The 13,422-nt window shown below is 45.9% G+C and overlaps 1 protein-coding gene across 1 annotated transcript; it reads right to left on the reverse strand.

Moving 5' to 3' along the window:
• Window positions 1-5,963: 5,963 nt before the first annotated feature.
• LOC147438973 (uncharacterized) lies at window positions 5,964-8,526 on the reverse strand. The gene has a single exon (XM_086484919.1). The coding sequence runs from the start codon at window positions 8,457-8,459 to the stop codon at window positions 6,537-6,539; it is 1,923 nt and encodes a 640-aa protein (XP_086341045.1). The 5' UTR covers window positions 8,460-8,526; the 3' UTR covers window positions 5,964-6,536.
• Window positions 8,527-13,422: the final 4,896 nt, after the last annotated feature.

Below are 13,422 nucleotides of genomic sequence, written 5' to 3' on the forward strand. Positions count from 1 at the left end.
ATTATGTTTTTTTAATTGTTATGGCACATTGTAAGGACATGGATCCTATGGGCAAGGCCGGACAGTGTGTACGCTAAGGGGAGGCTATAAGATACCACGGTTGGGTGGAGACTAGCACACGTATTACCACCGCCCTTTCACTGGTATCCGAGCTATTTTTGGGAGGAGGCTAAAAGCGGCTTGCATGTGCGTGCGACGTCCTGCTTCTCTCCCGCGTTCCACAGACAGCGACGTCCCCGCTATGCAACAAAAAGAAGACAGGTCGGTTTTCAATGCAAGCAACGCGTGGACAGATAATGACAGCCGTCCATATACGCCCTCCACAGCAGGTGACCAAGGCAAATTCGACCGACAACTCCACGGCACCGAGGGTCCGAAGGCTTTCGTTGGCACCGTTGGCTCATGCGTAGGAAAACCCGCTTAACCCTTGCATGAAGGAGGGTTGAATCCACCCCATGAGGGTAAGAGGCCAACACTTTACCATCAAGCTATTTGGCCCTTGTTGTGTATAAGAAGGAAAGATAGTCTACTTGTGTTGAAAGGAAAACTAGAAGGAAAGGGAAAGTTTCAAACTTCAAGGAAGTAGCTTTACCCTTCCTTTTCACTTCTTGGAGGAAGGCAAGTTTTCCTCCAAAAATTCTTTTCTCCTCAAGGAGGTAGCTTCAAAGTGAAGAAAAGCCTTCACAAAAATGACGAGTTTTTGTGAAGAATAATCAAAGGTGTTCTTACAAGGAACGACAAGTGAAGCGCTCAAATTCTCGCAAGGCGAGATTCGCATGCAACGCAAATCGTGAAGCATACAAAACACAAAGACTCAATTTACAAGTTGTCGTTTCTTTTTCTCTCTTTGCATTAGTGTGTGTTTACCATGACCAGTGAGGATATCCCACCTACACACATGTTTGATTTTGAGCACGTAGATCAAAATCAGGGCACCATGGGTGTTGCTGACACTAATATGCATGATGATGATGATCTAGGAGATCATGGGCTTGTAGATATGGATTCTTTCAAGACTTTGGAACATCGCCAAAAGCGTACTTGAAAGAAACCTCTCTACACTCAATGCAAATGTTACCAATCTTACAGAGTTACTTGTGAAATTTATGAATTCACAGACAACTCAAGGAGCCACAAGTGGCACGGTCCAAGGGAACCAAGCTCGCACGACTCAAGGAGTCCAAGGGACAAGTGTTGTAGAAGATGCAGAAGGTAGCAATGCATTACTTAAAAATATCACCATTCCTGAGTTTCACAGGGAAAGAGCGTGATCGTTACAAGGATGCGGTCAATACGTTTTTACACAAATGGAGTGATATTCATAGATTGAGACACACCCCGGATATAAAGACGGCTGTGGAAATAAGTCTATCTCTTAAAGACAAGGCCTATAAGTGGAGGATGACATTTACAATAGATGCTCGTCCTCCATCTTAGGCTGCGTTTCAAGCTTCTTTCTCCAAAGAGTTTTTGGACTCCAATGAAGAAGATAAGAATTGGTTATCATGGAATGCATGCCGCATGTCTGGCCTCTCTCTCACACAGTACCTTTCAAAGTATCGAGAAATCATATTAAAACCAGAAAGTCTAGATGAATTCCAAAAGATACGGGGTTTTAATAGGGGTCTTAACAAAGACTATCGTCTTCATGTCAAGACCCAACATCCAAAAACTTTGGAAGAAGCCATTAGTCATGTACAAAGATATTATGATGACCAAGAGAGGAAAGGAAATGTTCTCTACTCTAAGAATACTTTTGCTAAGAGCAATGTGGCTAAGAGCCAATGGCGAGGTAGATCTCCCACACATTCCAAGAGGAATAAGAGACAATATATCTCTCCACACCCACAAGAGGCTAAGAAGCTTAAGAAATCACGAGATACTCCGCGTGGGTCTCTCAGCACTGCTGATTTTGAGCGTGCAAAGAAACACAATTTGTGTTCTAGATGTCTTTCAGCCCAACGTAACAAAAAAGATTGTCCTCTTTTCCAAGGCAAAGAAAAAGCCATGCACACGGTGCAACGTCTCACATTAGATTCATCTCCTAAATACTATGCTGTAGAGGTTCTTCATATGGAAGAAAAGCACAAGTGTTGTGTGCCTGCTTCAATGTGGCAGCCCACCTTTGGCCCCCATGATTTGATTCGCATGCATGGCACTATTAACGGACAACGTTTTTATATTTTAGTGGACGATGGTGCAATTCATAACCTTTTGAACTATAAGCTAGTCAAGAAATTGAAGCTTACACAGACTCCTTGCTCTCACAAGTATGTGGTGGGGCAGATGTCTGGGAATGATGAAGAAGTATGGGACACGGTAGTTCAAGAGGTTGAGCTTATTGTTCAAGATCATACGATGACCCTTGACTTCCAAGTTATGAACATGGACCGTGCTGATGTAGTTTTAGGACGGGAGTGGCTGCATGGTTTAGGAACACATTGCACACTAGCTATGAACACAACTCCTTATCCTTTATGGCCAATGGTAAACATGTGCTTTTGCTTGGTCAGAAAAATATACCATCTACACCTCTTATATGTACAACCAAGCTTTCTATTTTGCAGAAAGAAAATTTAATAGATGAAGTCTTTTTGTGTTACTGCTTGTCTCCAAGTCTTGTGAATTCTCAAGAGCAAAGTGCGGTGAATTCTAGTAATGGTATGCAAAGTGCAATGAATTCTAGTAATGGTATGCAAAGTGCAATGAATTCTAAAGTGTTAACAAATCTAACGAGCAAAGTGCTCTCAATTTTAATTCTATAGAGCAACGTGCAACTGTTGTAAAACAAACATTACAGGAATTACAAGATTCTCCATCCCAGCATAACTCTAGTTTACTTTCTCCTTTTGCACGGCAAAAGCTAACTCACTTACTCACGGAGTATAGTGATGTGTTCTCAAGTGATTTACCACCGGGTTTACCCTCTACACATGATGTGCAACATGGCATAGATGTTTTGCCAGGCACTAAACCGGTAAGTAAACCGCCTTATCGTATGAGTGCTAAAGAATCCAAGGAGGTTGAGAGTCAGTTGGCTGACTACCTCGCTCATGGTTTCATTAGACCTAGCACTTCGCCTTGGGCATCACCAATTCTATTGGTAAAAAAGAAAGATGGTCCTATGCGCATGTGCGTAGATAATCGCGGATTAAATGCGATAACCATCAAGAACAAGTATCCTTTGCCTCGAGTGGATGAGTTGTTTGATCAACTCCATGGGGCAAGATACTATACAAAGATAGATCTTCGTTCAGGATACCACCAGGTACGTATCCTACTGCAAGATATCTCCAAAACTGCCTTTAAAACACGGTTCGGACATTTTGAATTTTTGGTTATGCCTTTTGGTCTAACCAATGCTCCAGTTACATTTATGACACTCATGGATAGTGTCTTACGTTCCTATCTTGGAAAATTTGTTGTGGTTTTCCTTGATGATATTCTCATTTACAGTAAAACTGTAGATAAACACATAGAACACTTACGATTAGTGTTTGAACAGCTACGAGCTCACGCGCTGTATGCTAAGCAAAGCAAGTGCAATTTCTTTAAAACAAAGATATATTACCTCGGTCATGTGATCTCTTATTCTGGCATCAAGATGGACACTGACAAGGTCGCTGCCATTCTTCGATGGCCACATCCCAACACGGTTGAGGAGCTTCAAATATTTTTAGGCATGGCTTGATTTTATCGACAGTATATCCATGACTATGCCAAAATCATTGTTCCTATGACGGATCAACTTAAAGCAAAAGATAAGACCTTTTCTTGGGAAGAAGCCCAAAAACGCAGTTTCGAACAGCTCAAGGTAGCTATAGCCACTGCTCCCATCCTAGCAATCGTCGACCCACTTAAGCCGTTTGTGGTAGAGACTGATGCTAGTGATAAAGCCATCGGTGCGGTACTTCTCCAAGAGGGAAGACCTATAGTCTTTGAAAGTAAAAAGTTAGATAGAGATCAACTGAATTATTATGTCTCTCAGAGAGAGCTCTATGCCATAATTCACGCTTTACGAAAGTGGCGACACTATTTATATGGTGCCGAGTTTGAAGTAGTTTTTGACCATAAGAGTATCAAATGGTTTACTACTCAAACAGACTTGAAGGGCCGTAAAGCTAGATGGGCAGAAATCCTTCAAGATTATGATTGTAAGCTACAATATCGCAAGGGGCGATATAATGTAGTAGCGGATGCACTAAGGGATGCCTCAGATTAATTCACTTGCTTTCACATAACTAAAGAGTGGATTTTTGGATTCATTACGTGGCAAGTGTGCACAAGATAAATCATATGTTAAAGTGTGGAGTGCAGTTTAAAAAAGGGATCCCTCACACTCACATGTCTCTGAACAACCAGATCAATATGTCTCTGCACGCGCAAATAGAAACTCCAACATACAGAGCTTCACCTCTACTTAGGAAGAGCTTAAGCGATGGAAGAATTTTTACAATATGATGGCTACTTACTCCACAAAGGTAGAGTATGTGTGCCAAAGGACTCAGACACTAGGCATCAAATCTTATTTGAGTGTCACGATAGTCCAAGTGCTGGTCATCAAGGTATCTGTAAGACGTATGCCTTAGTTCGACGGCAATTTTATTGGTCGGGCTTACCTCATGATGTTCAAGAGTACGTACTAAATTGGCAACAATGCCAAGTTAATAAGGTAGAGCGCCTCAAGGCAGGTGGCCTTTTACGTCCTTTAGAGATTCCACAAGGTAAGTGGAACAGTATCTCTATGGATTTTGTAGTATGACTACCTACTACAAATCGTGGCCATGATTCCATTTGGGTAATTGTAGACCGTCTCACAAAGATAGGTCAACTCATTCCCACTAAGACTATGGTTAAGACATCGAAATTATCTTAATATAAGTACGACTGATCATCTAGAAATGGATGGTCAAACAGAAAGAGTTAATCAAGTGCTAGAGGATATGCTATGAGCATACGTTAGCAAGAAGCAAACCAATTGGGAAGACTTCTTACCTATATTGGAATTTACTTATAATAGTTCAAAGCATGTGACTACAGGGTTTAGTCCATTTATGCTTTTGTATGAATTTCAACGTAGATCACCCGTTACGGTGGGGTTGGCTAAGGAGAAGATACAACAAGCAAAGGATTTTCTCCAAAAACATTTTAACATGCTTTGAGTTGCTCGACAGAATGTTAAGCAAGCTCAAGATCGATATAAGAAGTACGCAGATGAGCATCAACATCTTGCTACTTTCGAAGAAAGAGACAAGGTTTTCCTCAAAGTTCCGGAGCATTTAGAAATTCTGAAGACGAAAAAAGTGGCTAAACTTTCACTACACTATTGTGGACCGTTTATCATTCTCAAATGTATATGTCAAGTGGCCTATAAGTCAGCTCTTCCAAAGCAGTCACGAGTTCATCCTGTTTTACATGTTAGCCGTTTACGAAAACAACTATGACAGAATGATAATGTCATTGACACAGGTGTGTTGGTTGACCTTATCGCACCGCCAAGCATTCCTCATGAGCCTGAAAAGATTTTAGATTCTCATGAGCTTCGCACCAGACATCATGTCAGACGACAAGTGTTGGTAAAATGGCTAGATAGACTTGAAGAAGGTTCTACATGGGAGAATGTCTCCGCACTTAAGAAACGTTTTCCTACGTTCATTTTCAAAAACGAAAACGATTCTCTAAGGGGAGATAATGTAAGGACATGGGTCCTATGGACAAGGCCACTGGCACGGCCAAACAGTGTGTACATTAGGGGGAGGCTATAAGATAGCACGATTGGGTGAAGACTAGCACATGCATTACCACCGCCCTTTCACACATGCTATTGTTAACTAAGAATGTGACCTCATACATTAAAGGAGAAATGTTTGTTCTCAATAGAAAAAACTTGATATAATGAAAAAGTCTCTTTTAGGAATAAGAAAACTAAGATATTCTACAAGGGAAACGGAATAAACACTCCCTTGAAAGAAATAATTTTTCGTTTACACATATATAGGTACACTTGACAGTCCCATTTTTACACGAGGGAGAAAGTTTCCCTCAAAAGGAGACTTACAATATTTTCCATTTGTCAAATCCCACTTCTAACTTAGGAAAAATTATCCCTTGAGTTTTCCTCAAAAGGACTACTATGACACTGTGCTTTCTTCATGGGAATTGAACTTTTTATATCCACCTCTCTATTCCACATGAAAAAAGATCTCCAGAATCTCTTCCCTAGAGAGAGATTTAATGTGAGAAACCATGGTGTTTTCTCTTATAGAACTCCTACTAAAACTTCTTGAGACGTAGATGCACCTCAGGAATCCATGTGCTAGCTAGAACTCTCGAAGAGATTCTGGGAAACCATGGTGTTTTCTCCAGAATCTCTTCCCTAGAGAGAGATATAATGTGAGAAACCATGGTGTTTTCTCTTATAGAACTCCTACTAAAACTTCTTGAGACGTAGATGCACCTCAGGAATCCATGTGCTAGCTAGAACTCTCAACTATATTAATGTTGATGTGTTAAGAAAAAAAAATAAACCTTGTGGACTACATCTGTCTGGCTTGCATCACTAAATGATCGATCAAGACCTGTTCGCCGCAAAGCTCACGGCCGTTGGGTAGCAGGAGGCGAACTTCGGACCAGCCACGATAAGCATCCAGACCCAGCCGCCATCGCAGGTTCTCCATCACCATCAAGTCCTTCATCCTGATCAAGTTGCGCCGTCTTCCATAAGGGCCAATCCACCCTGCAGGGTCAATGCCTTCTTTTACCACGGCCGCAACGAAGTCCCTCGTCTGTTGACGCATAAAATCTTCCCTTCCATAGCACAGCAGCGTCATCAACGAACTCGCCGCGTAGATCTTGGTCGTGGGCGCCGGCCACTGTACCGTAGGTACTGCACCACGACGTGCAGCTTGCGCCGGCCGCGGCGCTACTACTGAATGCAATTTGCAGCACAGCATTTGCAGCTTGCTGCCTAGCCCTACTAGACTTCCAGCGCCTGCACCAGAATTAGTCCCCACTATTACATCTTGCAGGGCACCACAGATTGTAGCTTCGGCGTGGTCCTCGCCGGCCTCTTGCAGCTGCTGCACATCTGCGCTGAACAAGTGGCACAGCACGTGAGGGTGTCGGCAGCATGCCTCGAAGGCTCTCACTTGAAATAGAAGATTAGGCCTCATCGTCTCTAGCAGCAGCTGCACCAGCGTATCCACCACATTGGTACCTGCCGTGGGGTCATTCATCAGGAACGGGTGCTGCGGCGGTATTTCACCTGATCTGTCCTCCCTGGTCATCTTGGCCGTCAATTTCTCTCCCAAACACTCTATGCTGTTCAGCGCTGCATCCGCATCCTTTCCTCCCCCGTATATCCTCTCCCGTAGCGCCCATAATAGCGCCATCTGCGACTGTACCCAGCTCCCCTCCTTCGCCCAAAACCCCGGCAGCGATGCCGCCACCTGTTGCTGCCACACATCCCCCGACTTCAGGTGCTCAAAAGCCATCGCTATCCCCTGCTTGTTGTGATACAGATAACTTATCATATCTCTGTTAAGCTCCATCACGGTCTCTGGCCGAATGCTGCGTTTGTAGTCCCACCCAAGCTTCTTGAATGCGAAATCCAGGAAATTCAGTTGATTTGCTTCGCGCAACCCCACCTCCATTGCCGTCATGTAGACCTCATCGTGGTAGCACTTGAGGCTGTTCTGATTTATATGATCCATGGCGAGCTCCTGGGCGGAGCTCCGATGGATCTGCAACAATTGCCCCCAACTGATTTGGTTTCTGTCACAGAGCTCTCGATTTAGTGGGCGGCGCAAGGCGGACGCCATGGCTAGCGTGGCATTGATGACCACCAGCGAGTAGAAAACGTAGAGCGAAGTGGGAAGATTGCTCTGCACGGTAGAAGGGATCTTTTCAGACAGGTGATGGCTTCTGGAAAGGATGAGGCGGACGATGGTTAAGACAAGGCTGGTAGTGGCGAGGAGAAACACGAGGGCTGCGATGTGTGGGACGTCGAGGGCCATGGCCTGGGAGGGCTGGCCGCTGTCATGAATGAGGGGCTTGCTGAAGAGTTGGACGATGAAGAGGCGGATGCCCTCGAGCAGGAGGAGGATGGTTATGAGGTAGAAGTCGAGAAGGCGAAGAACAGAGGCGAAACCGCCGAGGAGGACAACAGTGGCCCAGGTGAGGGCAAAGAAGCCTGCGAAGCGGGAGAGGAGCTGCAAGCCTGCGACCAGCAGGGCGCCCCGCTTGGCGCTGTGGATTTTGTCCTCGAACGCCTTGCGATTGAAGGCCGGCGCCGGGATGTTCACAGTAGTGTGATTTAATTGATTATTGGCCTGCTGCCCAGGTGGCGCCCCCTCCTTTGCCCGCTGCTGCTGGTGCAGCACCGCGTCAGGGGACGCCCCCCCGCTGGCGTGCTGCCCGGCTGACGTGGAGGAGGAGGAGGCAGGTGCACCCTGCAGCATTCGGGCGAGGGGATGAGAGTTAGAACTTGACGTTAGACCGGTTTCGCATAAGGAAAGCTTCGTTTTTTTCTGTGCGCTCAGACCCTTGCCTATGGGATATTGTGCAGACCTTTTCCTTGGCAACCGGCTGCAGCGGGTTCTACTCCCAGAAACTGGCTGGACCGAGTCAAGAACTTACTAGAAGGAAAGGATAAACACAACTACCCAAGGGTAAAGGCAAGGAAAGGTTTTTTTTTTTTTTTCAAAACTCACAATTGTGAGTGGATAGTATTAAGAACATCAGAATATACACCAGCCTCAAGGAAAGGTTTCCTAATCAAGGGATGATTCCCACTTGTTTTACGGTGTAGGGAATGGTCGCCTACTGACCATTCCCGTTAATCATGGGCGACCGGCGGAGGCCGGGAGCCCTGATTATGGGAATGGTCAATGGTCAATAGGCGACCATTCCCGGCCGTCAATGGTCGAGAGGAGGGGGGCTAATGATTATAGCGTGGTGAGTCACACAGTTGCACAGTCACTCAGAGCTCACTCAGAGCTGGTGGCTAGTTTACGATGCCATTGATTGGGTGCATGATTATTGTTATGCAAGCTGAGGTGTCAACACCTCACAACATTTCGAGTGCTGACCTTCTCTATCGCCCCATTGGAGGCTCATAGCTTGGATTCCTTGTGCTGATGTGTTGTGCATCTGACGGCTGCAGCAAAAATTCCGGGCCAGAATGACGTGCAAATGAACGATACAGATCTGCTGCCCCCCGACTCTCGACCTTGACGATAGAGGAAAAGCGATGAGACAGAAGATATGTCTCTCGAAGGCGGAGATTCTAAAGCCTTCAATTTACTAGTAGGAAAGGAGCAGCAGTTATCCAAGGGTAAAGGCAAGGAAAGGTTTCCTTTTTTCTTTTTTAAAGCAAAACTCACAATTGTGAGTGGATTATATTGAGCAGCCCCAAAAATTCAGGAAAGGTTTCCTACAGAAAATCAAATCAACCAAAGGGAGAACCTTGGTCTGACATGTAAGGAATCTTGTCCTTATCACTTAAGTGGTAGAATGTCTCTACCAAAAACTTTTGGGGGGAATACTAGAAGGAAAGGACAAGCACAAATAACCCAAGGGTAAAGGCAAGGAATGGTTTCCTACCTAAAATCAAATCGACCTGAGGGAGAACTTTGGTCTTACACGTAAGTAATCTTGTCCTTATTACTTTAGTGGTAGTATGTCTCTATCGGGAATCAAGGCATGATTCCCCCTTGTTTTACGACACAGAAAAAGCGATGGAGGGGAAGATATTTCTCTCCCTCTTTCCCCACATGTGTGTGTGTGTGTGTGTGTGTGTGTCTCTTGATGAGGCAAGTGGAGATTCGGAGACCTTCGATTTACTAGTAGAATTTACACTGATAGTCTCTCGTAGGGTTTACTAGTTGTATGCAAACCAGAAGCCACCTGCTAAGAGGTTTGATCTTGTGAAGCATAGCCTGCTCCAATTGTTTTGCCAGAGCCTTCTGATACCATCGACAACTCAAATCCTTCTAGTACATGCATATCCTCAGGAGTTGGTCTTGAAGCATTGAGACCTCTATGTCAATGTTCATATTGATCGTGTTGCTCGAGTCTTGCACAATAAATTGTTCACTTGCGCTCGCTCACGCGCTCTCTCTCTTTCTCTGTAACAAGGACCTGTGTGTAGGCGCGAGCATAAGCACGGGCTGTGCGGGTCTGTAGCAAGCCCATGATGAGGGGCAGTGAAGAGAGAAGAGAGGCCGGGGTCTGCATGATGAGCAAAGGGTGGGACATCGCGCCGGGGGGGTAGGTCTCTACCTCCATAGCCTTGCCTCCATCTCTCGCGCTCTATGTTGCTCTCTATAGATCCCGTGCTACCATAACCACGCTCCATCTCTCATGCTATTTGCCATTGCACGGTTGTGGGGTCGTTTGTGGAGCCGTCTGTGTGTTGCTAATGAGCCAGTGTGGTTTGTGGGTGAGCCTGAGCAGGGGAATAAGAGGGGAACCCCGGGTGGGGAGCGGAGCAAGGGTAGCAAGAAGGGGGGGGGGGGGGGGGGGGGGGGGGGGGGGGCCCACAATAGGCGTCGCGAGGCCGGTGCAATTTGGGCTGTTCGATCACCATTTGAACTAGGTGTGAACTAAGAGTGAACTCGGGAGGTATGTGCACCTCATCAAATTTGGTGTGAACTCGGTGTGAACTCAATGTGAACACGGTGTGAACTGGGGAGGGTCTGCACACCACACCAAATTTGGTGTGAACTCAATGTGAACTCGGTGTGAACCAGGTGTGCACTAGGTGTAAACTTGACCGCGACGCCGTGATCTATGAGGTAACCACACACACACACCTTTCAACGAACGCGTGATAGCCTAGTGGTTAGAGTCAATTCCGTGGGGGAGAGGGTAGTGGGCTTAAGTCCTGGAGTTGAGAAAGTGGGAATCTTTTACATTCCATAAATCCAACGGTCACAATCAACCGATGATCATGAGCCATTGATCCCACCTCCCAAAAGGAGGTGTCAATTAGTAAAGAGGGGGGCCCGGGTTGTGTCGGTGGGTCTCCTAGGACTTGGAGAGAGAGAGAGAGAGAGAGATGTTTGGCGCAACATGACATACTAATTTCATAGTCGCTGAGTGTGATCGAGATCTTGGAACCCTCAAAAGTTGGCATTGCCATGATCCGGTGGGAGTAGTATTTGGGCTTGGGTCCCTTCCAAAACTTCGTGTGTTATTAGCCGCTTGTTGGAGCTGAGAGAGTGTGTGTTCACTACAAACGCCCATCATGGCGAGCACTATCTCACAATTGTATGCTGGGGGGAAATCGGCCTCACTTACCGACACCAAATTTGGTAATGGTGGTGGTTGCAGGTCACACGAGAGTAGAGGAGGTGCGCCAAAGCACAAAGAGGGGGAGGGGGGAGATTCCATCTTTTTGGAGTCTCCCGACCCAAATATATATGTGTATCTTAGGGGTATTGTTAGGGGGGATCTTAGTGAGATTCCCCCTTTTGCCCCTTTGTGGATGAATGGAAAGAAGGCGGGCGGGGATGGAGGGGACAAGAAGGGCGTGTGGAGAGTTTTGGAGCTCTCTTTCTCTCTCTTGATGCTATGTGGCAAGGCGTTTAGGGTCTAGGGTGGGTCTCTTAGCTTGCGCCCATGCTCCGTTCGGGACTAGAAAACATTCATAAAGGGCTATAAAAGCGCAGAAGGCCCACCAAGCTCCTGTGCCTACTTGAACATTGCTCGTTGGGACCGATCGATGTCCTGCCTCCCCTCCACACAACGTTCGTTCCCAACACGCAATGTCGCCATGGCGGGAGAGAAAAGGATAGGCGACAAGGGGCCTACACACCCCCTCACGTGCAGGAGGCAGGCCTTGTTACTAATTGACACCTCCTTTTGGGAGGTGGGATCAATGGCTCACGATCATCGGTTGATTGTGATCGTTGGGCTGCCTAGAGAATGCAAAAGATTCTCTTTTTTTTGGATCTGGGGCTTGAACCCACTACTCTCTCCTCCACGGAATTGACTCTAACCCACTAGGCTATCGCGCGATTATTGAAAGGTATGTGTGTGGTAACTTTATAGATCACGGCATCACGGACAAGTTCACACCTACTTCACACTCAGTTCACATTGAGTTCACTCCAAATTTGGTGTGGGGTGGAGATCCTCCCAAGTTCAGACGAAGCTCACACTTTGTTCACGTCCACTTCACACTGAGTTCACACGGAATTCGGTGTGGTGCACATACCTCTTGAGTTTACTCTTAGTTCACACCTAGTTCAAACGGCGATCGAACAGCCCCGATTACACCCGCCTCGCGATGTCTAATGTGGGCCATTGATCCCACCTCCCTAGCCTAGTTTATAATTGACTCGGCGTCCAAGTAGAGGGATCGACGGTAGGGAATCTTTTTCAGCGGTGCAAACGATTGGGGCCGTTGTGTAACATTTAATGGCCTAATAACTTATGTGTAGCGGAAATTAGCATGAACATAGTGGGAATTTCATTAGAATAGATTCCTAATGAGAATTACAAGAGTGCTTGGGTGGAGAGAGCAACAAAAAGCATAACACCTAGTTAGATAGCATCGACAATACTTTCAAAAGAGAGAGCAATTAAGCTATTGACAACAGCTGAGGACCGGATTTTCATGGAGCCGGTCCCCCCTCCAAAAGGCTTTGTATTATGGTTTCTCCCATCAAGAGAGACATTGTACAATACAATTCTTTGTGTTCCTTCAAGACTAGCTAGTGCAATGAAGATGGAAACTTCATGCACTAAGCAAAACACTTAACAACCACAACTTGAATTATCCCCGTTCTCAGACCCAAGACCTCACACACCTTCGACGATGGTGAGAGCTAGCAGGGTATGAGAGTAGATTGAGAGGAAGAAGGAGTATCTTACGAGAAAGATGTACATCTCCTCACATAATCACTCATATTAGCATAGATTAGCTTAGTAATTAGCTTGGTAGAGAAGATGAGCATGCATGGAAGCTTGGCTCTTGGTTGGATTTGCATCCACATGCCAAGAGAGTGTTGATGTAGTCTTCTATCTCACAAGCTTGGAGTAGGTGATGAGTTCTCCATTAAAGCTTGGGAAGAGATAGTCTTCTCTTTCTTCACACATGAGCTTGTGTGAGTGTGTGTGTGTCAATGCCAAGCAAAAATCAGCCCCCTCTCTCTCTTGGGCGAGCCCTTCCTGCTAAATTGGTCTGGCTTTTGCCTCATTGGACCTCCCCAAGTCAAGCCAATGGGTGTTAAGCAGCATAAGTGATAGCCTTCTGACATGTGTCCCCCTTTCCCCTTTTGTGAGAGCTTTAGGTAATTAAATAATTAAACTAAACTCTCATTGGACCCCTTTGCCTCCTGGCCAATAGGAATCAGGCAAGCCATTGGGCTCCTGAATGCTCATTGGTCCCCTTGGGAGACTGCCCAATAGTCTTCT

The sequence above is a fragment of the Adiantum capillus-veneris genome, chromosome 16, assembly GCF_014529385.1.
Source record: "Adiantum capillus-veneris isolate H3 chromosome 16, ASM1452938v2, whole genome shotgun sequence".
Lineage (NCBI taxonomy): Eukaryota > Viridiplantae > Streptophyta > Polypodiopsida > Polypodiales > Pteridaceae > Adiantum > Adiantum capillus-veneris.